The 26812-nt window shown below is 43.9% G+C and overlaps 1 protein-coding gene across 1 annotated transcript in view; it reads left to right on the plus strand.

The window, feature by feature from the left end:
* The window catches only part of AZGP1 (alpha-2-glycoprotein 1, zinc-binding), a 38144-nt gene extending 14047 nt beyond the window's left edge, over window positions 1–24097 (plus strand). Inside the window, exons 3-5 of the mRNA XM_047839197.1 lie at window positions 19142–19402; window positions 22412–22687; window positions 23304–24097. Of these exons, the coding sequence (XP_047695153.1) occupies window positions 19142–19402; window positions 22412–22687; window positions 23304–23569 (803 nt within the window). The 3' untranslated portion in view covers window positions 23570–24097. The remainder of the gene's footprint in view (window positions 1–19141; window positions 19403–22411; window positions 22688–23303) is intronic.
* The last annotated feature ends 2715 nt before the right edge of the window (window positions 24098–26812 follow it).

Here is a 26812-nt window from a genome sequence, read left to right on the forward strand (position 1 = left end):
TATCAGCCTTTAAAGAACTTTCGATTGTAAACCCATTGTAATTTCATACCCGCAAGAAAATAAAAATCCTCTGCTTACATGTTACACTTCTTAATGACTAACTTCATTATCCACCCTGGATCCCAACCAAAACCTTGGGTGTCCTCATGGACAACCCTTCCTTCATTGACCACGTCTTCCCTGCTGACCAGTGGCACCGATTCTGCCCCTTGAACTAAGATGGTGTTTTAGTTCAAGAGTGAACGACCACCCTCATGGCCCTGCTCCTAGATGTGTCCCACTTGTAATCCATTCTGTGCATTGCAAACAGAATGTTTAACTCAATTCTTACTTAGATTTAACAAAAAACATGTTTCACTGTTTCTTGGCTCAGTGTTGCTTTTTGAATCCCGTACCTTCCTTCTGCGTTAAATTTTCTTCTTGTTTTTTTTAACTTCTTAATCATTTTAAGTGTGCAGTTTCGTAGTGTTAAGTGTACTCATGTTGTTGTGCAGCACACCTCCAGAATTCTTTCATCTTGCAAAACTGAAACCTCATACCCATTTATCCCTCCCTTCAGCCCCTGGCGACACCATTCTACCTTCTGTTACCATGAATTGGACTACCTCATTGAATTCCCTGGAATCATACAGCATTTGTCTTTTTTTTTCTTTAATTATTTATCCTGAGAAAGAGAGAGAGAGAGAGAGAGAGAGAGAGAGAGAGAGAGAGAGAATCCCAAGCAGGTACCACACTGACAGTGCAAAGCGCAGTGTGGGGCACAAACCCATGAACTGCGAGATCATGACCTGAGCCAAAATCAAGAGTCAGATGCTTAACCAACTGAGCCACCCAGAGGCCCCACAGCATTTGTCTTTTTGTGATTGGCTTAACTTAATGTCTTCAGCGTTCATCCATGTTATAGTTATCTTTCAGAAATGTATTCCTCTTTAAGGGCAAATAATCTTCCTTGTGTGTATATATGTATATACCAAATTTTGTTCCTTCATTCATCCACTGATGGACATTTGGATTGCTTCCACCACTTGGCAATCATGAATGGTGCTGTTGTGAACACAGTGTGCCAAATTTTCTTCTTAAAACACAACCTTCAGTAGTTTTTCTACTGGGGAACTGTTGGGGGTAAACTCTTTTGATCCTCTTTGGTCTCAAAGTGCTTTCATTTTATCCTCAATCTTGAATTGTTATTTAGTTGGCTAGAGAATTCTTGGTTGATGATTATTTTCTGTCAGAACTTTAAAGGTATTATTTAATTGCCTTCTACTATCTAGTGGGTTTATAAGTCTTTTATGTAAAATGCCTATAGTAGATCACATAATGCCACCTGAGGTATCCACGTCGTCATCCTCAGAAGCTTGAATGTTGCCTTATATCAGAAATGGGACTTTGCAGGGGCACCTGGGTGGCTTAGTCGGTTAAGCGTCTGACTTCGGCCCAGGTCATGATCTTGTGCTTCGTGGGTTCGAGCCCTGCGTCGGGCTCTGTGCTGACAGCTTGGAGCCTGGAGCCTGCTTCAGATTCTGTGTCTCTCTCTCACTCTCTGCCCCTCCCCTGCTTGCACTCTGTCTCTCTGTCTCCCCAAAATAAATAAATATTTTTTAAAAATTTAGAAATGGGACTTTGCAGATGTGATCAAGTTGAGGATCTTGAGATGGGGACACACATGGTCTTAGTGGGCCTGATGACACCATAGGGTTCCTTATAAGGAGAGAGGAGGTCAAAGGGTATGATAAGAGATGTGATGACTGAGGCAAGACTCTGGAGCCGTATGTGGAAGAGGCCACGAGCCAAAGAACACAAATGGCTGGGAAAGGCAAGGAAATTGATTGTCCCTGAAGTTTTCGCAAGGAATACAGCCAAAACCTTGATTTTAGACTTCTGTGTTGTTGGGTTTTTTTAATTTTTTTTAATGTTTATTTATTTTTGACGGAGAGAGACAGAGCATGAGCTGGGGAGGGGCAGAGCAAGAGGGAGACACAGAATCCGAAGCAGGCTCCAGGCTCTGAGTGGTCAGCACAGAGGGGCTCCAACTCATGAACCACAAGATCGTGACCTGAGCTAGAGTCAAACGCTCAACCACCTGAGCCACCCAGGCACTCCTATTTGTGTTGTTTTAAGCCGCTAATTCTATGGCAACTTGTTACAGCAGCAATTGGAAAAAAGTACAATGCCTGTTCTTGACTTCTGCCCAAATTTTTATTGGGTTGTTTTCCTTAGGGATTTGTAGGAGGCTTTTGTATTTTGAATGTGTTATTTTTTGGTCAGTTATATATTTTGCAAATATCTTCTCCCAGTTAGTGATTTCCTTTTTCACTCTTGTCACGGAGGCTTTTGATAACAGATTTCTTCACACAGTCAAATCTTCCCATTCTTTTTATCAATAGTGTGTACTTTTTGTCTTAAGATATTCTTCCCTATCCAGATATGATACTTTTGATTTGTAGAATTTTTGTTATCCAGCTTAAAGTATTTTTTAATTTTCCATCATTATTTCTTCTCAACTGCATGGATGGAATGTTTAGAAGTATGTTTTTAAATTTCTAAATGTATGGGAATTCTCTGCTAATCTTCTTGATGTTAATTGCATCGTGGTCTGAAAGAACATAATTTCTGTAGTACCAGCCCTTTAATTTTCTTGAGACTTACTCTGTGACTTAACATGTGCTCAGTTTTCTTTAATACTCTATATATATGCTTAAAAATATTGTTTTCCTCTGATTACTGAGTACAGTGTCCCCTATAAGATCACTAGATTAGTGTTGTATTTTGTTCTGTGTCTATACTACCCAATATGGTAACCATAAGCCACATGGGGCTGTTGAGCATCTGAAATATAGCTGGGACAACTGAAGGAATGGAATTTTTAAGTTTTGCTTATTTAAGTGATCTCTGCACCCAAAGTGGGGCTTGAACTCATGACCCCAAGATCAAGAGTCAGATGCTCTACCAACTTAGGGCCCCTGAAGAAATGGATTTTCATTTTATTTTTTAAATTACCTTTTTAAAATGTTTATTTATTTTGAGAGAGAGAGAAAGCAGGGGAGGGGCAGAGAGAGAACGAGAGAGAATCCCAAGCAGGCTCCATGCCATCAGCTCAGAGCCTGATGGAGGGCTTGAACCCATGAACCACGAGATCATGACCAGAGCTGAAATCAAGAATCAGATGCTTAACTGACTGAGGTACCCAAGCACCCCTGGAAATGTATTTTTAAGTTCATCTAAGTATAATTAATTTATTTAAATTTAAAAACTGAAACCCCATAAAATACTTTTCTGTAAAATACCGCTTTGTTGTTTTAGTAGGACAACATTGCCTTTAACCATGCATTGCATAAGATATTATTGTTACATTGTTGTATTGTACATTGTTACATTGTTGTGCAAATATCAGGAATGTGCATTGTTTCTGGTAATTCACATAAACATATCACTGATATGCCAATAGATTAATTCAGTTCAATGATTCAATTCAATTTTCTGCTTACCAATGTAACACACAATGTATTTATTAAATATTTTATGCAGACAGCATGAGTTACAGTTATACTTATGTAAATTATAGTGGTAGTTAAATTGAAGTACTTTATTTTATATATATATATATATATATATATATAGTATTTAATTATAATATAATTAAATTATTTTACTAGTTTAAAAAAAAATAAATGGGACAGCATGCATGTGACTCTTGATCTCCAGGTTGTGAGTTCAAGCCACACACTGGGTGTAGAGATTATTTAAAAATCAATCAAGGGCCGCCTGGGTGGCTCAGTTGGTTGAGCATCTGACTCTTGACTTTCCTCAGGCCATGATCTCACAGGTTCTTGAGTTCGAGCCCCACATCAGGCTCTGTGCTGGCGGCATGGAGCCTGCTCAGGATTTTCTGTTTCCCTCTCTCTGCCCCTACCCCACTCACTCTCACTCTCTCTCTCTCTCTCTCAAAAATAAATAGACATTCAAAAAATAAAAATAAAGTCAATCAATAAAAATAGGGATCACTTTTTAAATTTAAAATGAAGGCACACTACTGATATAGAATCAAGTGGAGATAAAGAACTTAGCATTTTACTTAATTGTAGAGAATAATCTGATGATGTCTGACTCTTGATTTGGTTTGGGTCATGATCTCATGGTTTGTGAAATCAAGCCCTCCATTGGGTTCTGTGTTAACAGTGTGGAGCCTGCTTGGGATTCTCTCTCCCTCTCTGTCTCTCTGCCCCTCCCCTGCAAACACACCTGTGCTCTCTCGCTCTCTCTCTCTCTCTCTCTCTCTCTCAAAATAAATCAGATGAATCATGTGATAAAAAGAGACACTACCCAATTAATATTTTGGGTACATTTCATCTCAGTATACTTCCAAATTCATGAAAAAATATTATCAAGTCATGGCCTAAAAAAAAATCAAACTTTCGGCATAGATATTTTATAGTCTTTTACAACTATCAAAGAAAAATTTCAGCTAGAAATTAAAAATATATATGTTTACTATCACAATGGACAGTTCTCTAGATGTTTCCCTTGTGTTTTGTTTCACCGTGTGATAACATATTGAAAATATTTGTGTTCAGTTTTCCGAAGCAGACTCTAAGAAAATCACCATGAATACGGTTGATAAATCCACTGAATATAATGTGCAAATACTGTAAGTCATCACTGGTTTGTCGAACGGCTGTAATAAATAGAGGAAATGAATTCAATGATCTTGTACTCTTTACTAATGCTTATTGGTTGAGCCATGGAAGAGTTTTGCAGAGATTTACCATATTGATAATGCTAATGTAAGGTTTTCTTGAAACAAAAGAAATGCTTGCCAAAGATTCAATAATCAAAGACCAAAATAATGGCAATGTGATTCATGCTTCCCCACTGATATCATACCACAGATGAACAAACTAATTTTGAAGCTCCAAATAAAAGAAAAACATATTTGTGAAATAGCCAGAGATATGAGAATTTATGTCAGTTTAAACTTTTTGAAATACAAATCAATAATAATGATTTTACACATCATATATATACATATATATGTATATATATGTGTATATATGTGTGTGTGTGTGTGTATATATATATATATATATATATATATATATATATAATTTTAATTCCAGGACAGTTAACATACAGTGCTAATATTAGTTTCAAGTGTACAATACAGGGATTCAACAATTCTATACATTACTCAGTGCTCATTGTGATAAGTATTTTACACATTTTTCTAACATTGAATCAGTATGGACACTAATCAGATCAATAGCTATTTACCACATAAGAGAAGCTGTGTTATTTAGCTCTACTAAATATACTACATCTGGCCCAGTGGCTAAAATCTGGGACTCCTACTTAGTTAATTCTCCAGTGGTCTACCATCATCTGCCATTATCCATTCTGTCATCCATTATCTAGGGCCCAAACTAGTGAATTCAATGGGAATTTTATGGAGACCACCCCCATGCATTCCTTAACGAATTGGAGATGCTACTGATTTCCATTTCTCCTAGGATACAATATTGTTTTCTTTTCTTTTTTTTAATGGTTATCTATTTTTATGAGAGAGAAAAAGAAAGAGAGAGCATAGGCGGGGAGGGGGCAGAGACAGAGGGAGACAGAGAATCCCAAGCAGGCTCCCCACTGTCCACACAGAGACTGCTGTGGAGTTCAATTTCACAAACTGTGAGATCATGACCTGAGCCTAAATCAAGAGTCAGACACTTAATCTTCTGAGCCACCCAAGTGCCCCAATATTGTTTTCTACTTACTGTCTTGGCCTAGTGTGTGTTTGTCGGGAGGAGGGTCCATTTGGCCTATGCTACATACATTTGACCCTTGAACAACACAATGGTTAGGGACACTGACCCCTGCGCAGTCAAAATATCCATGTATGACTTTCCAAAAACTTAACTACTATTAGAGCTGCAAGAGGTCGCTTTTTATTGCAATATACAATGTTCTGGAGAGACAAACTGCTCCCTGGGAGATGCTTAGCACCCCACGTTTTAAGCAGATGCTCACACTTGAGCTCACTGCAGTAGCAACAGGAAGTGGCTGTGAAATCACTACAGAACAACATGTACTACAGTTAATTTTATGCAGTTAGGATTTAATACTAGACCTTTACATTTATTTACATTTCTTTCAACGGCAAATAGTACCATTTACAGTCTGTAAGTGTGTGCATATGTTTTGATAAATTTTAACTTTTTAAAATAAGATTTGTGGGGGCACCTTGCTGGCTCCATCAGTAAAGCATGTGACTCTTGATCTTGGGGTTGTGAGTTCGAGCCCCACATTGGGTGTAGAGATTATTTAAAAATAAAATCTTGGGGCGCCTGGGTGGCGCAGTCGGTTAAGCGTCCGACTTCAGCCAGGTCACGATCTCACAGTCCGTGAGTTCGAGCCCCGCGTCAGGCTCTGGGCTGATGGCTCAGAGCCTGGAGCCTGTTTCCGATTCTGTGTCTCCCTCTCTCTCTGCCCCTCCCCCGTTCATGCTCTGTCTCTCTCTGTCCCAAAAATAAATAAACGTTGAAAAAAAAAATTTTTTTTTAAATAAAAAAAAAATAAAATCTTTAAAAAAAATAATAAAATAGGGGCACCTGGCTGTCTCAGTCCGTACAGCACGGGACTCTCAATCCTCAGGGACTTGAGTTCAAGCCCCACAATGGGCATGGAGATTTATCTTTAAAATAAAATTTAAAAAATAATAATAATGAAATAAAAGATAAAATAGATTCATGTATTTTTATGGTGATAAATGATAAAGTATATTTGTATCTACACATATTTTATGCATCCCTTTTTATTTAATTTTTTCAATGTTTCTAGGCTACATGGTTTTTCTGTGGCTTTTTTCAAATTGTTGCAAATCTCCAAAAAATTTTTCCAGTATATTTATTGAAGAAAAGCCACATAGAAGTGGACTCACACAGTTCAAACCCAAACAACATGGGTTTCAGGGGTTTCCTTCCTTTTTATAGCTGAAAAATATTCCAGTGTGTGTGTGTGTGTGTGTGTGTGTGTATCACATCTTCTTTATTCATTCACCAAGATGGACATTTAAGTTGTTCCCACACCATGGCTATTGTAAATAACGCTGCAGTGAACATGGGAGTGCAGATATTACACTGAGATCCTGATTTCATTTTCTTTGGACATATACCCAGATGTGGAATTGCAAGATAATAATGTACTTCTATTTTTAATTTTTTTGAGAAACTGCCATACTTTTTTCCATAGTGGCTGTACCAATTTAAATCCCCACCAACAGTGCACCAGGGTTCTCTTTTCTCCACATCCAAACCAACATTTATTATCTCTTGTCTTTTTCGTAATAGCCATTCTGACAGGTGTGAAGTGATATCTCACTGTGGTTTTTATTTGCAGTTCCCTGATGATTAGTAATGTTGAGCACCTTTTTAAAAAAATGTTTACTTATTTATTTTTGAGAGAGAGAGATCACAAGCAGGGGAGGGGCAGAGAAAGAAGAAGAGAGAGAATCTCAAGCAGGCTCCACACTATCAGTGCAGAGCCTGTCGCGGGGCTTGAACTCATGAACTGTGAGATACTGACCTGAGCTGAAACCAAGAGTCAGACGTTGAACCAACCGAGCCACTCAGGCACCCTGAGCACCTTTTGATATATTTGTTGGCCATTGTATATCTTCTCTGGGAAGAAAAAAGTCTATTCAAGTCCTCTGAACTTTTTTAAGTTTATTTGTTTTGTTTTGTTTTGTTTTGTTTTGTTTTGTTTTGTTTTGTGTAGTAACCTCTATACCCAACGTGAGGCTTGAACTTACAACTCCGAGATCAAGAGTCGCATGCTCTTTCAACTGAGTCGGCCAGGTACCCCACCCCTGCACATTTTTAAATTGGATTGTTTGGGGGCAGTGGGGGCCTTGTTCTAAGTTACATGACTTCCTTGTATATTTTGGATATTAACCCATTATCAGATAGATTGGGTTTGCAAATATTTCTTCCCATTCCATAGGCTACCTTTTCATTTCGTTGATTGTTTCTTTTGCTGCACAGAAACCTTTAAGTTTGATGTAGTCCCACTTATTTATTTTACTTTTGTTACTGGTGCTTTTGGTGTCACATCCGAAAAATCATTGCCAAGATAAACATCAAGAAGATGGTGCTCTATGCTTTCTCCTGGGAGTTCTATAATTTCAGGTCTTATGTTTAAGTCCTTAATTCATTTTCAGTTAATTTTTGTGAGTGATGTAGTAAGGTAAGGAAAGGTCCAGTCTCATTCTTTTGCAAGTGAATATTCAGTTTTCCCAACACCATTTATTAAAGAGACTATCCTTTCCTCATTGAGTATGCTTGGCTCTCTTGTCAAATATTAGGTGGCCATAGATGCATGGGTTTATGTCTGGGCTCTTGATTCTGTTCCATTGGTCAATGTGTCTGTTTTTAATGTCAGTACTATATCTTTTGATTACTATAGCCTTGTGATATAGCTTGAAATCAGGAAGTGGGAGGCCTCAAGCTTTGTTCTTTCTCAAGATTGCTTTAGCTATTTGAGGTCTATTGTGGTTCCATACAAATTGTAGCTTTGTTTTTTTCTATTTCTTTGAAAAATGCCATTAGACGTTTGATAGGGATTGCATTGACTGTATAGACAGATTTGGGTAGTATGGACATTTTAACAATATTAACTCTTCCAATCCATGAACGTGGGGTATATTTCCAATTATTTGTGTCTTCAGTTTTATTTATCAGTCTTACAGTTTTTGATATATAGACCTTTCACTTCCTTAGTTAAATTTGTTCATAAGTATCTTATTGTTTTTTATGTTATTGTAAATGGAATTGTTTCTTTATTTCTTTCTCATCTAGCTTGTTGTTAGAATCTGGAAACACACTGATTTTTGTATGTTGATTTTGTATCCTGCAACTTTACTGAACTCATTGATTAATTCTAACAGTTTTTTGGTGGAGTCTTTAGGATTTTCTATACACAAGATCATGTTAGCAGCAAACAGAAACAGTTTTACTTCTACCTTTCCAATTTGGATGCCTTTTATTTGTTTTTCTTGCCTAATTGCTCTAACTAGGATTTCCACTACTGTGTTGAATAGGAGTAGTGAGATGACATCTTTTTCTTTTTCCTGGTGTTAGGGGGAAAGCGCTCAACCCTATCACTGTTGAGTATGATGTTAGCTATGAGTTTATCATATATGGCCTTTATTATGTTGAGATGTGTTCCTTCTATGCCCAATTTGTTGAGAATTTTTATCATGAAAGGACATTGAATTTTGCCAAATGTTTTTTTCTTTATCTTTTGAGATGATCATATGATTTTTGTCTTTCATTCTATTAGTGTGGTTTTATCACGTTTATTGAGTTGCATATGGTGCATGAGCCTTGCATCCCAGGGATAAATCCCACTTGGTCTTGGTGTGTAATCCTTTTAATTTGCTGTTGAATTTGGTTTGCTAGTATTTTGTTGAGAATGTTTGTATCTGTTTTCATCAGAGATATTGGTCTATAGTTTTTTCTTGTAATACCCTTACCTGGTTTTGGTATCCAGGTAATGCTGACCTTCTAAAATGAGTTTGGAAGTACTTCCTCCTTTTCTATTTTTTGGAAGAGTTTGAGAAGAACTGACATTAATTTTTTTTTTTTTTTAATTTTTGGTAGAATTCACCCATGAGGCCATCTGGTCCTGGGCTTTTTCTTTTTTTTTTTAATGTTTATTTATTTTGAGAGAGAGACAGAGAACATGAGCAGAGGAGAAACAGAGAGAGAAACACAGAACCCAAAGCAGACTCCAGGCTCTAAGCTGTCAGCACAGAGCTTGATGCAGGGCTCGAACTCACAAACCATGAGATTATGACCTGAGCCAAAGTCAGATGCTCATCAGACTGAGTCACCCAGGTGCCCTATCCTGGGCTTTTTATTGTTGGGGGTGGGGTTTCTGATCACTGAATTAATCTCCTTACTTATCTCCTTATGTATCTTACTTATTAGTCTGTTCAGATTTTCTATTCATGATTCAGACTTGGTAGGCTGTCTGTTTCTAGGAATTTATCCATTTCTTCTAGGTTATCCAATTTGTTGATGTATAATTGTTCATTCTAGTCTCATATACTCCTTTGTATTTTTGTGGTATCAGTTGTAGTATCCCCACTTTCATTTGTAATTTTATTTGAGTTCTGTCTCTTTTTTTCTTGGTAAGACTAGCTAAAGGTTTGTTAATTTTGTTTATCCTTTTTTAAAAAAAAAAAAAAGCTCTTAGTTTTCATTCATCTTTTCTATTGTGTTTCTGGTCCCTGTTTCATTTATTTCTACTCTGGAAGAGGCAGGATGGGAACTAAGGGTGGCTCTAGGGTCAGACTCTTAGTCCTCTGCCAAACCACTTCTCAAGGAGGAGGAGCTACTGAGTCAGGTGCCTTTTGCACATCTTTGCATACGGCTTGTAATCATCTCCTTGGAAACCGAGAGCCGTGACCCCACATTCAGGGTTATGCAGATGGTCCGCCAGAGTGACCAAAGTCCTTGTTTAAATGTCTGAAGCGGGGGTTGAAAGTGGGGAGGTACACAGAGCCTGGGGAATAGGGACACTTTTCAAAGTTGCATGAATTTCTCCAGATTCTTCAATGGCTCCATTTATAAATGTCCCCAGTGCCCGGGTCAGTGTGGGTATCAAGGGAGGAGGCTAAGTTTGGTGCGGGGCGGGGGGGAGTGGTAGGGGAAGGGGGTTTTTTCCTAGTTATTTCTAAACTTCTGACAAGACCCTAAAGCACCAAGACAAACTTCTCTTTCACAATAAGTTTCTGAGGGTTGGTGCCAAGAAAGAAGCCCCTGAGGGTCGAGAGAGCTCTCCTCCCACTTCTTTATTCCACCAAACAATGCCCTCTTTGTCTCTCCTCTTCCCACCAAAAGAGACCAGCCTCCTCCCACAGCCATATGTTGATGACATGTGCCATGACCTGGAGCAGCAGGGTGCAGGGATCACCCAAGGGTAGGGAGTAAAAAGAAGTTTGGAGGCCTGGCATCTCTGTAACCTACCTCTATGGGAGGAGAAACCTTTCTTCTCTCCCTCCCTCCTTCGTTTTCACAGTTGGATATATCTATCTGGTTTGGAAGAGTATGAGAGGTCACCAGGAACAAGGGTTGAGAAGGGGTCAGCAGAAGTAAAGTATCAGAACAAGAAGGAAAACATCTCCCCCAGAGAATTGAATACGGCAGCACTGGACCTAAGAGACCTGGAAAGAAGAGAGCTAAGCTAGTCCTGGGCCCATCATCACAATGAAAATCTGGAGGAAACAAGAATATAAACCAACAATTTCTTAAGATTGTGAAGGTTTAAAATCTGTAACATTTACAAATAGTCAACAAATGTATTTCTCACCATTATGGAAAGAACTCAACTTAGCAACAAGTTTAACTCAAGAACTGATGATATAGAGGCAGCATCCTGGTTTTATTCCATGCTGATCCCTCTGGCTCATTTCTAGAATTTCTAGAAAATCCTCCTTCCTGCACTTTGTACTATGTAAAGTCAAGCTCTTGCCCATGCAAGAATGCAACGCTGAGAGATGGACAGGAAGGAAAGCCTGGAGACCAGAGGCCATGGTCAGCTGTTGATCCCGATGACCCAAGTTTTTTCCTCCTTGATCTTCTGCTACCTCACAAAGGGACTCACAGTTGACCCATACCTCAAAATCCTCTCCACCTTGGTAGCGCCTTAGTCTGTGACTTTCTCTATGCCAGATTTTCCAGGCCTAGTGAAGTCTTTCCCAGGTTTCAGGTCACTGCCTGATCCAACAATCAGGCCTTCTTTCTCCATGATTATAAAAGCAGAAATCCCCTGGGACTCTAGTGCCAAGTGGTAGGGATGGAGAACAAGAGGAAGGCCAAGTTCAGAAGACTAGAAAAGACATCTTTGAAAGACATCATGGACTATTCCAAGGCCAGAGAAGGCCAGTGGAATGAATGCTATGCTGTTTTCACAGCTCAAGGGATAATCCCTCGTAGGCATGAAGAGGGAAGTTAGCAAGAAGGCAATATCAGAGCCCCGAAAACCAACAAAAGACACAGTAGAAATACGCAGACACAACTCATCTACTTTCCTCCTCCCCACCCTCACCCCCAGGCCTTAGCTCTCACACAAGAAGTGGTGTCAGAGCTAACTTTCATCCACGCACATCTAACTACACCCCTACCCATCTGAGGCTGATTCCACTTTAGAAAGCATCAGACTCACCCCTGCCCAGGGTTGTTGACTGGAAAATGAGCTGACTTTGGGGTCATTCTGACCAAGGTTCACATGGTGGCTCTGCTAGTCACTAGATATTTCATAGTGGCTTCATCAGGTGACTTAATCATCTGGGCTGCTTTGTATCAACAACTCCTCTCATGGTTATTGTGAGAATTCCATTTTTAAAAACTAGCCTATGTAAGCTGCATGGGGACAAGGGATAGTGTCTCTTGATCTGCCCTGTTCCCCTGTTGCCAAGGACATTACTCGGCATTTAGAACTTACTCATTAAATATGGTCCATAGTTCATAGTCCATTTGGGGTTTTTACTGAATGTTTTCCTTGCCGTTGACTGTTACAGCCACGTGGAACCCTAAGGATCCTCCAGGCCATATTACATAAGAGGAAGCAGACCCAGAATAAGTCATTTCTGTGGGTCATACAGATTGCAAGATGCAAAGCAAGAGGCCAGTTCCTCAGACCCAGTAAACTATTGATACCGAGCACAGAATTAGAGACTAAGAGTGGGAGTAGAGAACAAAATGCCCCAAAAGCTGCAGGGAATCTGGAATCTCCAGGAGGATGAACCTGAAAAAGAGCCTGGGTCATAAGTAGGAGTGATTAGGGCATAGAGGACTGGAAAGACATTACCTGGAACAGAAAACTTGTGGTCAGAAGTCATGAGTAATGGATGATAAGTAAAGAGAGGAAGAGGGGGCCCCAAGGTAATTATAATAGATGGCATTTATTGACCAAGTGCTATGTACCAAGTACCTGTGATCTTATTTAATCCTCACCAAAAAACACATCAGAGATAAAACTATTACTATTAATATCCATTTTAGCAATGAGGAAATTGAAGCAGAAAAGAATTAAGTAATTTCCTCAAAGTCACAAATGTAGCAGGTGATGATGGCACTGGGGATCAAACCCAGACATAATTTCTGTAAAACCTGGATCATTAACCAAAACTGTCACCATATTAGGAGTTACTGTTTTGAGTAATCAGAAGGAGGGAGGAGGAAGCCCTAGGTAGGGATTATATTGATCCCAGAGACTGGCTACTCAGAGAGGATAAAACAAAGGGGCATTGTTGAAAATGGGTGGGGGAGATGGGGACATTCGGAATTTGGGATAGGGCCAGTAAAAAAATAAAGGAGCAGACATAATCACTGCACAACCATAAAACTGAACAGTTGAAATCTTACGTTGAACGGAAAGAAAAATTGCAAATAATATAAAGACTAAAAATAATTTTTATTTGGTTCTGGAATACCTACAAATGTTGTTGTGTCTGGTGCTCTCAGCACTCACAAGATATCCAAAGAAATAAATTCTGTTCAACTGACTCAAGAGCATCCTCAGATCTGATTTTCCTCTCCCAGCCCACCAATAAGCTCTCTCTTGTGGCAAATGGGAGATTACCTTTAAGACTCAAGAAACACCAACCCAAGTGGAAATGTCTGACTTGGACCTTAATGATGTGGGGATATTAGGTTTATAGGTCTACTGCAGTTCCAGAAGGCCAGCAGTGAGGACTGGATCATCCTGTTTGCCCTGCAGTGGTATACCAGCTTTCCCAAAATTGCACCAGCATATCTACGCAAAGGGAGCCTTCCCTGCTCAACCCCCCTCCACCAAGACTGGAGCACACAGGCGGGTTGATCACCTTGGCACACAAAATCCCCTCTGCCAGTGGGAATCCACATGCAGACAGGAGGGGTGTGGGACCATCCCCGAGGCAGGTGCTTGTCAGAGTCTGGAATTTAGCCCTACTTGCAAGCCCATAAATTAACTGTTACTATTTCGTGGATGCTGGCAGAAGACAGGAGAACCTTCGGACACAAAGAAAGGACTGTTGGTCATCGCACATCAGGCAGTATGAACATCACGTTGGCCAGGGTTACCCTGTGCCCCTAAATCCCAGGCAGTATCTCTGAATGACCCAAATGGATGCTATATAAGCAGTAGGCTTGTGTACGTTACAGTCAAGGAACACTGAACTTGGGAAAGGCATGCTTTTCTCATGAACTGTCTTGAGCCTGATCTTTTTCCAAAGGGCATCTCTTGAGGTTGCTCACTGCAAACACTACCCTGAGAAATGGCCCAGGTGGTGACCACACAGGGCTTGGCATTCTTGACATGCCCAGTAAGAACATGCAAGAAGCTCAAGCTCAAGACCCATGGCAGATTGCCCTGCCCAGCAGACACCCCTGACCCCCCCTACCTCTGCACTGAGTTGACCAGTTGTCCCCATGAGCTCTGCAACTCACAAAATGATTGCTCTGCTGGCAAGGCAGGCTTGTATCCCAAAGGTACTGACACATTGGTCTTTGGTAACTCTCTGCATGTGTTGCAATGATTGGTGAGGAGTTTGCAGTTGAATAAGAACATAGAAAAGTAATGACTTAGCAGCTCCATTGAAAACAAAAGTTTGTGTGGAAAAGTAAAATAATTATAGTTGATTGTATAACAGAGCTGTAAAGGTATTACATAGTCATAATAATGAAAACAATGAATATAGATCTAACCTAAGTTCTCATATATAATATTTATATTAGGGGGATGGATGATGGGAAGTGGGTGTGTGTGGTGGAGGCTGGCAAAGGAAAGAAGGTAAATCATCTCTTCCAGAATATCTAGGATATCTATATACATCTATATAATGCCTGACACTGAAATATCAAGGAAGCATTTTATTCAAAAACATGGAGGTATACATCTCCAAAATAACCAACTAAAAAGATATGAAAATCATTGAATGAAAAATAAAGAAAAAATATTTTGGAAGTCATTTTACTTTGCATAAACCAGGCATTGAAAAAATACTTATTGTCCTTAAGTAAAGAATTTTCACTGGGAATGGTTGACAGAAAAGAGAAGAATTGCAGAAAGATCATGCATTGGAAGTAACAATGTGGAAATTTCATTTCTAAGTAATCTCTGTACCCAACGTGGGGCTTGAACTTAACCCCAAGCTCAAGAGTTGAGCACTCCACAAACTAAGGCAACCAGGCACCCCTGGAAATTTATTTTGAACAAAAAATTTGACTCAATCCTCAACTGCTTTTATAGCTTTATAGGATAAAATCAATAATAAAAACTAAACTAAACTAAAATAATAAAATAAAATAAATAAAATAAAATAAAATATAAAATAAAATAAAATAAAAAAATATGAAGCCAGACTAGCTGGCTGTGTATGGAGGCCCTACCTTCAGGGCCTCACACCTTCCAGGGAATGTTGGTTTGAAAGCTCTAGAGTAAAAACAAAGAAAAAAAGTCATCAAATTCAACAAAGAAATCCCAGCCTGAGCACCCTTGGACCCTGTAGCCCTGGACAGCAGTCAAAAATGGGAATCAGAGAACATCCCAGTGAAGTGGCTGAGGTCTACCTAGAGGCGGAGTACTCTGACCTATTCAGAGTGAGCGCCTACTACCTGGACTAAGCATTCACTGCTTCTTATGTTCTACTCATCAGCAATGAGCATGAGAAGGACCAAGGAACCTCGAGAAGAGAGGACACAGCAGGCAGAAGACCCTGCAGAATAGAAAGAGGGCTTAGAAGTATGCAATGGTGTTCCTCAGAATCCTACTTTAGCCACTATACATATTCTCAAAAGCTCTGGGTTCAGGAGGAGAATGGGGACAGGGAGAGACATTGCCAGCCAGCACACTCGTGAGACTCAAGGAAGGTGCCTAAGTTCAGATTCTGTCCTTATCCTGAGCTCCCTAGGGAGAAACTGGCCTGGATAAGCCAGCTCCTTCAGATCTTTTGCTCAATAGTACTTTCTCTTACACCGAATTGGGTGAGCCATATGCAAAAATACTGTCTCTGATATTTAGTCATGGAAGAAAACCCAAATAACTCAGAAGGAAATAACTCAGTCAGTGATATGTCAAAGCAACTTTGGGCTCTTTGAACAAATTAAAAGAACACATGACAAAGAAAAATTTCAGATCAATAAGGAAACCCAAAGTCCACAGAACAGGCCAGGGCTAAGGCAGACTGAAATGTGAGACCCCGCCCCACCCAGGACAGCAGACATAGGCTGGGGGTCGGCCAGGAAAGGGAACCTTGGAAGACCCCAGTCCTGGCCAGCTGTGGGGGAAGGGGAGAGGGACACAGAGCCACTCAGACACCCAGAGAAACTTCCTGGAGGGGTTCAGGTTTCAGAGGAGGTGTGAAAGCCAAGATAGCTGGCCAAGAAGAGGTAAAAAGATTGTTCCTGACCAGTCAGGCATGAAACGGCTGAGTGGAGGGTCACAGGGACCTGACAAGGGACACGACTGAGAGTGGAGCTGGGCCATGGGCACCCCCAGGCTCACCAGGGAGGATAAAGGCCCAGAGGACCAAATGTGTGTCCTTCCCTGAGCACCTCCCACCTGCCCAACAGAGAACCAGCAACAGATCCTCCTGCAGGCAGAACCAAGTTCAAGCCCACTTTAAAGATGCCCCACCCCGGGAGGGCCTCACTGCCACACGCTGTCTCCTTCTTGGCAGTTCCTCAGTCCCTTAGTACTCCCTTGTCTCTTTGGCAGATTCCCCTGGGGACAGAGAGATAGGGAGGGAGTCAGGGATGTGAATGTCCTCCAGACAGAACTCTGGGATGCTGGGTGTGAGAGAGAGAGAGTCATACCCTAGATGGGCTCTGCCAGGGGCCCAGGCTCTGGCCAGGTGCAGAGCTTTTCCAGAGGTGGTCTGACAACACCCAAGTCCCCTCCCCGCCCCCACAGTGAGCCTAGGGTGGGTCATGATAGACTGCAGAGGCATTTGCTACCTGAAACCCCCAGCCATTGGCGTTCTTTCACCTGGGGGATACACAGACTTTCAGCCTGCAGATCAGCCGTCTCAGCTCTCGATCTGCACACCGTCTCTGAGCTCACTGAGTGCAGCCTCTGCCCAGGGTGGCTTGTGCATCCTTCTCTCTCACTGTCAGGGGAGGAGCCTGTCCTGCACTCTCATTGGCCTGCAAAGTCGCCTTCCCTGGGCCGGGCTCAAAGCCCAACCATTCCCATAACTACACCTGGCTTTATCTCCAAGTAGTCTGCTCCGAGCTCCAGGACCCAAGGCAGTCCAGAACCTTCCAGTCAGGCACAATGGGCACGATGGTGTCTGTCCTGCTGTCCCTGCTGCTCCTTCTGGGTCCTGCAGTCCCTCAGGAGACCCAAGCTGGTGAGTGAGGAAGTAAGGGTGGCTCTGGAGAAGAACGGAGGGGAAGTAATAAATGGAACAGGTGGGCTGGAGAAGGGCCCCTCCTACAGCTGTGATCCACAAGTAGACTGTGTGAATGGGAGGCCAAGGCTGTCAGCTAACTCAGCTCAGAAACTTCTAGAAGCACTGAGGGAGCCTCTGGACCCATGCTAAATGAGGCCGTAAAGATCTGAAACCCCTTAGTTTACAAATGAACAAAACTAAGACCAGAGAGGTGAAGTGACCTGGACAGAGTCATACAGCCAGGACGGGGCAGGAGCCACACAGGTAGAACTTCTTGTTCTTTTCTTTCTTCCAAGGGCTGGAGGAATCTGTCTGACTCTCAGGGAAGAGAGAGCAACCCCAAGGGGCAGATATGAAGGCAGGTTAACTGGAGGGTTCTAGAAAGAAATCTGTCCCCTCCCCCCACAGTGCCACTGTTAACCCTGAAGGCAAGTTACTGGGAGAGAGGCCAGCTGGAACCTTGAAAGAACAAAAGTCAACTCTAGAACAGGAAAATGAGGCTGTTTCTCAGCCAAAAATCTCAGGGGGAAGAAATATAAGCCAAAGTGTGCATGTTTTAAGTTTGCTACATTTACAAACTATGAGAACATAGGTTTTATTTGAGAATGTTAATCACACCCTACTCCAAAATTTGTATTAGCCAGGGTTCTCCAGAGAAACAGAACTAATAGGATGCATATCCAGACAGAGATTGATTTTAAGGAATTGGCTTGTACAATTGAAATCCACAGGTTAGTTCAGCAGGTAGAGACCCAGAGAAGAGTCAGTGTTGCTGTCCTGAGACCAAAGGAAGTCTGGAGGCAGAATTACTTCTTCTTTGGGGGACCAGGCTTTTTTCTTGTGGCCTTCAACTGATCGGGTGAGGCCCACCCACATTATGAAGGGTAAAATGCTTACTTGAGGTCTACTGAATTAATAATGTTGGTAGTCATGTGGCAGATTCCTAGTTCAAGTACTGAAATTATTCTTGCTAATTAGTTTCTAAATGTGATTAACATTTAACACCCCTGTGAGTTGTATCATGAATTAATTATGGCGATGTCCTCCTCTCCAAGTCCCTGCCTTATACCAAAACATAAAGCACAGCCCTGGGAATTCTGAGCCCTAGATCCATTCTAGGTCATTTCCTGAGTTTGCTGGTAAATTCTTCCTACACATTCGAACTATATGTATTAGATTAGGTTAGACTAGGTTGTGCTCCAGTAACAAAGTTGTTAGTGGCTTAACCCAACACATTGTTTATTTCTTACTCATGTAAAGTGAATACAGATAAGGCAACTTTCCTGTCTTTCGTGGGGTGACTCGGGAATGCAGGGATTCTGTTTTATCCTGAGGCCTCCACAGTCATCACCTAAATAAGAGACAGAGACAACAAACCAACTAATAGGGCCTGAGACCAGAAGAAAGACATCACTACAATTCACATCCCCTTTTGGCAGAACTCACTCTCATGATCCCAATATACCTACAAGGGGGCTGAGAAGTATTGTGTTGTCTCGTGCCAAGACAAGACAGTGTAGTGAAGCTACAGAATGGTCTCTGAAATACCATCCCTAGAATTGGGAGGGCCCTTTCACTCGAGCGAGCCTCCAGTGGGGTGAGGCTGTGGGCTGCAGAGGCCAAGGCGCAGCGACCACATCCCCTTTCCTGGCCCTCTGCTGCCCCATGTTGGGCCTGCATGGACCCCACACTTCAAAGTCTCTTCCTCTTTTTCAGGGTCTTACCGTCTGAGCTTCCTCTACACCGGGGTGTCCAGGCCCACTGACAGCCTCCCTAGCTTCCAGGCCACTGCTTACCTCAATGACCAGGTCTTCTTTCACTATGACAGTAAAAGCAGGAAGGCCATACCCCTGGACCCATGGAGCCAGATGGAAGGAATAGAGGACTGGGAGAAGGAGAGTGAACTTCAGCAGGCCAGGGAGAGCATCTTCATGGAGACTCTGCAGGACATCATGGACTATTACAAGGACAGAGAAGGTCAGTGGACCAAGGAGGGTGGGGTGGAGGGTCTTAGCCCTGCAGGTATGAGTGGAAAGGGATCAGCAGGATGGAACTAATCCCCATCCCTAACAAGGAACAGAAAGCAGAGTAGAAATATGTGGACATTCTGCATCTCCCCACCCCCACCCCACAACGCAGCTGCTCTCCGCCTGCCCTGTCATGTCCCCATCCTCACTCCCAGACCTCAGCTCTCACAGGAAGTGATGTCAGAGTCAGCTCTCACCCAGGCACATGTGACCTCTCAGCTCCACACCCCTAATCCGTCTGGGGCTGCTGGCTGGCACTTTAGAAGGCATCAGACTCCCCTGCCCAGGGATGTCGAGCAGAGAGTGAGCTCACCCTGGGGTCGGTCAGACGTAGGTTCACATCGCAGCCCAGCCAGTCACTAGCCATTTCACAGTGAACGCATCTTAATGCCTGGTCTGAATCGGCAACACTGGAATCTCCAAGAGATTCCATCAAACTTACATATGTGAATTCCACGAAGGCTAGAACTTCATCTGTCTTGATCGCCCCTCTAGTCCCATCCCCTAGGACAGCCAGTAACACCTGCTCAAATGAAATGTGTTGCATGATTGAGAGAAAGTGCCTGGCACCAACCATGGCCCATACCGGGAGCTAGTGGGGACTGAATTCAAAGCCACATGCTGTTAGAGGTACAGGGAATCCTAAAGGCCCTCCTCTCCATGAGGGCTCATCTGGACTTGTGGTAGGAGGCATTTGAGGAGCCAGGAAAGTGCAGGGCACCAGGACTGGCTCCCATGTGTCCAGCCCAGCACGCAGTCCTGCACACTGCCCGCTCCCCAAGTCAGCCAGTCACAGGCTGGCAAACTGTTGATGCTAAGTCTTCGTAGGGCGGGCGTCGAAAGATGGGTTTCTGAGTACAAAAATGCCTAAGAAGCTACACGGAACCTGAAAGTTTCCTAAAGGAGGCCAGAGTTTTGCAGAAATCTGAAGGATAAGGAATGGGAAGCCCGGGTAAGGAAAACAGCCCAGTGAGTGTGTCAGAAGTAGGACAGGGTGATTGATGCACAGTGCCCAGAGACACCAGCAGACATTTCGCCAGCTGGAATAAAAATGTTGACACGAGTAATTATGAGGAAAGAGGGTAAAGAGATGAACACAGGGTGGCAGAAAAAGGATGGGAGCGAACACTTATTGAGCACTTGCTAGGCACCAGGCACGGGTGTTAACACTTGTCATGCTCGCGCTCACCCTCTAAAGTAGTACTGTCACGGGGCGCCTGGGTGGCGCAGTCGGTTAAGCGTCCGACTTCAGCCAGGTCACGATCTCGCGGTCCGTGAGTTCGAGCCCCGCGTCGGGCTCTGGGCTGATGGCTCGGAGCCTGGAGCCTGTTTCCGATTCTGTGTCTCCCTCTCTCTCTGCCCCTCCCCCGTTCATGCTCTGTCTCTCTCTGTCCCAAAAATAAATAAACTTTAAAAAAAAATTTAAAAAAAAAAATAAATAAATAAAGTAGTACTGTCACCATCGCTGTCTCCAAGATGAGAAGACAGAGGCCCAGAGAGGTTAAAGGCCCAAGGTGGTGCACAAGCCAGCTGGGGGTGGGGAAAGAGCTGCCAGTTGAGGCCAGGGAGCTTGAGAGGAGAACCTGTGCCCTCGGCGCTAATCAGTATTGGGTAAACACCTCCCTTTATCACCAAAATGAAGACATGTGTCCCCTTCCCTAAGGAGGCTGATTTCCAAGGCTTGTGGCTCACTGGGAAGAGAGGGGGCCTCCGAGATTTGTAATGTAGATATCAAACTCTGGAGAAGAGGGAAGCAGAGATCACGTCACATTTACTCCAGTGGTGACATCAGCTCCACTTAGAAATGAGAGGGGGAAATGGGGGACATTTCATAATCTGCATAAAACTCTAAACATGAAATTCTATTTCACTCAGAGACAGCACTTCAGTGTGGTTGTGACAGGTTTCTAAGAGCTTCCGATGGGGCACCTGGGTGGCTTAGTGGGTTAAGCGTCCAACTTCAACTCAGGTTGAGCCTGTGTCAGGCTCTGTGCTGACAGCTCAGAGCCTGGAGCCTGCTTTGGATTCTGTGTCTCCCTCTCTCTCTCTGCCCCCTCCCCACTCCAACTCTGTCTCTCTCTCTCTGTCTCTCTGTCTCTGTCTCTCTCTCTCTCTCTCAAAAATAATTAAAACATAGGAGCGCCTGGGTGGCTCAGTCGGTTAAGTGTCTGACTTCAGCTTAGATCACAATCTCATGGTTCATGAGTTTGAGCCTCACATCTGGCTTTGCGCTGACAGCTCAGTGCCTGGAGCCTGCTTCAGATTTTGTGTCTCCCTCTCTCTCTGCCCCTCCCCCACTCTCTGTCTCTGTCTCTGTCTCTTTCTCTCTCAAAAATAAACATTTTAAAAAATTAAATAAATAAAACATTAAAAAATGTTTAATAAAAGAATTTATAGGGGCGCCTGGGTGGCTCAGTTGGTTGAGCGTCCGACTTCGGCTCAGGTCACGATCTCGCGGTCCGTGGGTTCAAGCCCCGCGTCGGGCTCTGGGCTGATGGCTCAGAGCCTGGAGCCTGCTTCCGATTCTGTGTCTCCCTCTCTCTCTGCCCCTCCCCCATTCATGCTCTGTCTCTCTCTGTCTCAAAAATAAATAAACTTAAAAAAAAAAAAAGGATTTATAAAATATAAAAAGAGCTCCCAGCGCATTCACAGTTCACTAAATGAGATGATGCACAGGGACTAGACATCCTGTGCCTAGTCTCTAGCTCCCTGATACTCCCCAGCTGGGAAGAATGTTTCTCTGCTCAGACGGGCCTAAAACCCAAAGCAAAGCAACTTTCCCTGTCTCTGTCTGCTGTATGTCTGGCTCATAACCCATTTGTCAAGATAAAGGGACCGTGTGCTTAGGTTTCCAAAACCACTCTTCCTGCTGTTTTTGCAAACTGTGTAGGAATAGCAGTTATTAAGATGGAGTTGATGCCAGGCTGACTCACTTCCTGGGGGCCCGGGGAGGGTACAGGGTCTCACACCTTTCAGGGAAGGTTTGGCTGTGAGCTCCTGAATAACGAAAGCAGTGGAGCGTTCTGGAAGTATGCCTACGATGGACAGAACTTCATCGAGTTCAACAGAGAAATCCCAGGCTGGGTCCCCCAGGACCCAGCAGCTCTGAACACCAAGCGGAAGTGGGAGGCAGAAGAGGTCTACGTGCAGCGGGCCAAGGCCTATCTGGAAGAGGAGTGCCCGGCGATGCTGCGGAGGTACCTGCAATATGGCAAGGCCTTCCTGGACCGACGAGGTACCCCCCACTTCCTGTGCCCTGCTCCTCCCGAGCTGAGCTGAGAAGGACCAAGGTGATCTCAGGCTGGGAACCCAGGGAATATCTCAGGCACATCCCATGGTGGTGTCTCTATGCTGATGCCTCCTGGCTTGGCACTGGTTGGAGGCAGGCATGTAAAATGCCTGCCTGCGACAGGACTGGTCGGCACAAGCTAACACGTTGGTTTGGGAGGCGATGAGAACGAGGGTCCTACAGGATACAGCAGGGAAGGATCTGATGGACAGAGCTGCAGGCAGAACTGAGTCCTAGAGCTGAGCCTGGGAGAGGAGAGAGCCCCAAAGCCCACTCAGAAGTTTGGGAAAAAATAAAAACTGTATGGAGGCATTCACAATTTCTTGCCATCAGATGTCAGTACATGGTGGAGGGACAGGGGAGCAAGAGGGTGGCCACAGTCATTCCATGATCCAACATGGGAACCCTCAGCCTTCCCTGATCTTTGTAAAGCTTCCCTGGGGAGGCAGACACAAAACTTGGAGTTCTGCTCATCACCAACACCCAGAGAGTGGAGGGAAGGGACACGAGCAGGGAGTCATCTAGGGCACACCCTCCATGTCCATGCTCTGTCCCCCCGCAGATCCCCCATCTATGTCCATCACCAGGACCCCAGGAGAAGACACAATCAAGTGCTGGGCCAGTGACTTCTACCCACAAGATATTGATCTGCACTGGATTCAGGGGGGCAATACAGTAGAGACTGAGGTGAGGGGAGACCTTCTCCCCAGTGGAAACGGCACTTACCTGTCCTGGGTGTCTTTGACAGTTTCCCCTTGGAGAACTAAGAACACAGTCTTCTGTCGCATAGTGCACAGCAGCCTGGACCAGCCCCTCACTGGGCTGTAGGACATGAAGCAGGGAACCAGGGCTGACAGCCGCAAGGGGACTCAGGTGCAGCAGTCACCCTTCCTGCGGAACGCCAGAAGATGAGCTCTAGAAATCACCGTCGGCATGACCAGTGGGGCCCAGGGAACAGTGCGAGAAGTCAGGGGACAGAAGATTTGAATGCCGGCCACTGAGCTGACTCACTGCTAAATTCTCTTGCAAAACCCCATTATCTAATCTATAGAATCAAATCAACAGTAATCACCTTGCCTAGCACACAGTGTAGGAAGATTTTTCAACTGCAATGGAGTAAAAATAATGAGTACGTGTTACCATTCGTCCTGTGCTCCTAAGCCTCTGATTCATCTGAAATTCTCGGCATCGACTCAAAGCAGCGTTTCTGGGCATCACGACCTGGGGTGTCAACTGTAGCGTGGCATGGACCACCTGGTCCGTTGGGCCTTGTTCAGGAGCCCACTGTGGATGTCCCATCTGTTGTGAGGTTAGAGAACCTCTTTAATACAAACCCAAGCCTCCTCTGTGCCTCAGTTGCCCCAGACCTCCCTCCTCCCTGTGAAACACTGCCCTCCATTCCAGCGCTCCATCATTCCCACACCATTTTGCCTTGGAGCCACACACCATAGCTCATTCGAGAGGCTTCCTCTCTCCGGGACATACTCCCAGGAAAGCAGGAATCTGATGTTCACTTGTATGCGTGTGTGTGTGTGTGTGTGTGTGTGTTTAACCAAGTTACCCACCACCATCCACAGGTTTAAACCCCAAAAGACAGAGCAGAGCTCACACTTGACCTTTTCATTAAGCTAATCTCTATGACGAGACCTTCCTTTCCTTCCCAGCCTCAGCCTCTACACTGGATTTCTCCAAGTGAAATGAGCTGAGCTGAGCTCATTAAGCATTCAGAATTCTAAGCTGACTCTTTTATTTTTCTGGAAACTCTAAATTTTAAGATTATACTTTTTATTTTTGATACTTTGACCAATTTTGGAAATCAAAGCTGAGAAATAGCTTCTTCAGTCTATGTGAAATCCATATTCCTCTCCTCCGAGACAAAAGCACAAACAAATAAACAGTATAGGGCTACAGGTGGGGATATCCCAATAGTCAAGAGGGAAAAATATAGCCATTGACATTTCAAACCACATGACACTGAACAAATAAAGAAAACCACGTGATGGGAGAATTTCAGATCAATAAGGAAACCCAAAGTCCACAGGAACAGGCCAGGGCTAAGGCAGACTGAAATGTGAGACCCCACCCCACCTAGGACAGGGGACATGGCTTGGGAGTGGGTCAGGAAAGGGAACCTCAGAAGACCCCAGTCCTGGCCAGCTGTGGGGGAAGGGGAGAGGGACACAGAGCCACTCAGACACCCAGAGAAACTTCCTGGAGGGATTCAGATTTCAGAGGAGGTGTGAAGGCCAAGACAGCTGGCCAAGAAGAGGTAAAAAGATCGTTCCTGACCAGTCGGGCATGAGATGGTTGAATGGAGGGCCACAGGGACCTGACAAGGGATGTGACTGAGAGTGGGGCTAGGCCGTGGGCATGCCCAGGCCCACCAGGGAGGATAAAGGGCCCAGAGGACCAAATGTGTGTCCTTCCCTGAGCACCTCCCACCTGCCTAACAGAGAACCAGCAACAGATCCTAAGTTCAAGGGCACTTTAAAGATGCCCCACCCCAGGAGGGCCTCACTGCCACAAACTATCTCCTTGGCAGTTCCTCAGTCCCTTAGTACTACCTCGTCTCTCTGGAAGATTCCTCTGGGAACAGTTCACAAGCTAGACTGCAGGGATGGGCAGGAGATGCCAAAGGGCTACAAGACTTAACCCTAGTCTCTGTTAAGGTCCTCTTCAGTTTGGCTGAATGCTGCCTTTTCAGCCTAGCGTGCTACTAGGTCTTGCTGTGCCAGCCAAGTAGACCTGATTGTCAGATATGTTTAGTGTTTTCTCCTGTTTCTTTTGTTTATTTATTGGTGCATTCACTCAAGTATTCTATACTGAGTATCGATTTTCTGCTTGGTACTCTAATAAGCATTGGAGACCAAGCAGGACAAGTAGGTACCACCCTTTCCTGCCTGGAGCTTGCCCCAATTCTGTTTATTGAAACAATACCCTCTATCAAGGTTCAACCCAAAGCTTACCTCTTCCCATGACCGCTACCATGATCACTAATTCCAACACATACTCCTTCTATGCTATCCCTCAGATAGAAAAATCAGGGAAGATTTCCAGAAAGCCACTGAGGGAAGCTAATTTCCACACTATCTAAGCATCCCACACCACCCCATCACCTCATCTCTTTTTTGTCCCTTTCCAAGTGAAAGGAAAGGAATCAAAGATGGGAATAACCAGGGGGAAGAGCATTTGGGGCAGAGGGCACAGCAAAGGTCAAGTCCCCAGGGCAGGAACAATCATGGTGCTTGAAAGGCAGAATAAAGACCAGTGGACTCCAGCATCATGAACAAGAGCAGAGTCATAAGAGAAGATGTTGAAAAGGCAGATAGCAGCCAGATTGTATAAGAGCTTTGTCAGCCTTGGGAAGGAGTTCTACTGCAAATGGCACTGCCTGGTAGGTTTTAACAAAGATGGTGATATGATTTGATTTAGGTTTTTAAAATATCCCTTTGGGGTGCTTGGGTGGCTCAGTGGGTTGAACCTCTGACCCTTGATTTCAACTCAGGTCATGATCTCGCAATTCATGGGTTGGAGCCCCGCGTCTGGTTCCACGCTGACGGTGCGGAGCCTGCTTGGAATTCTCTCTTTCCCTACCCCCCTCTCAAAATAAATAAATAAACTTTAAAAATAAAATATCCCTTTGGCTGTTATGTGAAGAACAGACCACAGCGACGCAAGAGTGGAAACAGGGAGACTAGATACAAGGCTGGGGGAAGGACTTGGATCACAGTCGTAGTAGCTGTCAAGATAGGCAGCCAGAGTCAGGATATATTCTGGGGATCAAGCCTACGGGGACTTGCGGATGGACCCGATGAGCACTGAATTTGCTGAGAGGTTGGCTATGAGCTGTGGGGTAGAGTCTGATCTGAGTCACTTCTGGCAGCACGCTCCTCCCTAGGCTGTCATGTCCCACACAGGCCTCCTGCCTCAGTCCCCTTGATTGCTCACTCCACCTGATCCCTGCTGCTGGAGCATCTGGAAGCTTCCTGCTTCTCATCCAAGGAAGAATTTTCAAGATGATCCACCTCCAATAGTATTGCCTGCACTCCCAGGGTAGCTGCTCCCAAGACC

The sequence above is a fragment of the Prionailurus viverrinus genome, chromosome E3 (assembly GCF_022837055.1).
Source record: "Prionailurus viverrinus isolate Anna chromosome E3, UM_Priviv_1.0, whole genome shotgun sequence".
Lineage (NCBI taxonomy): Eukaryota > Metazoa > Chordata > Mammalia > Carnivora > Felidae > Prionailurus > Prionailurus viverrinus.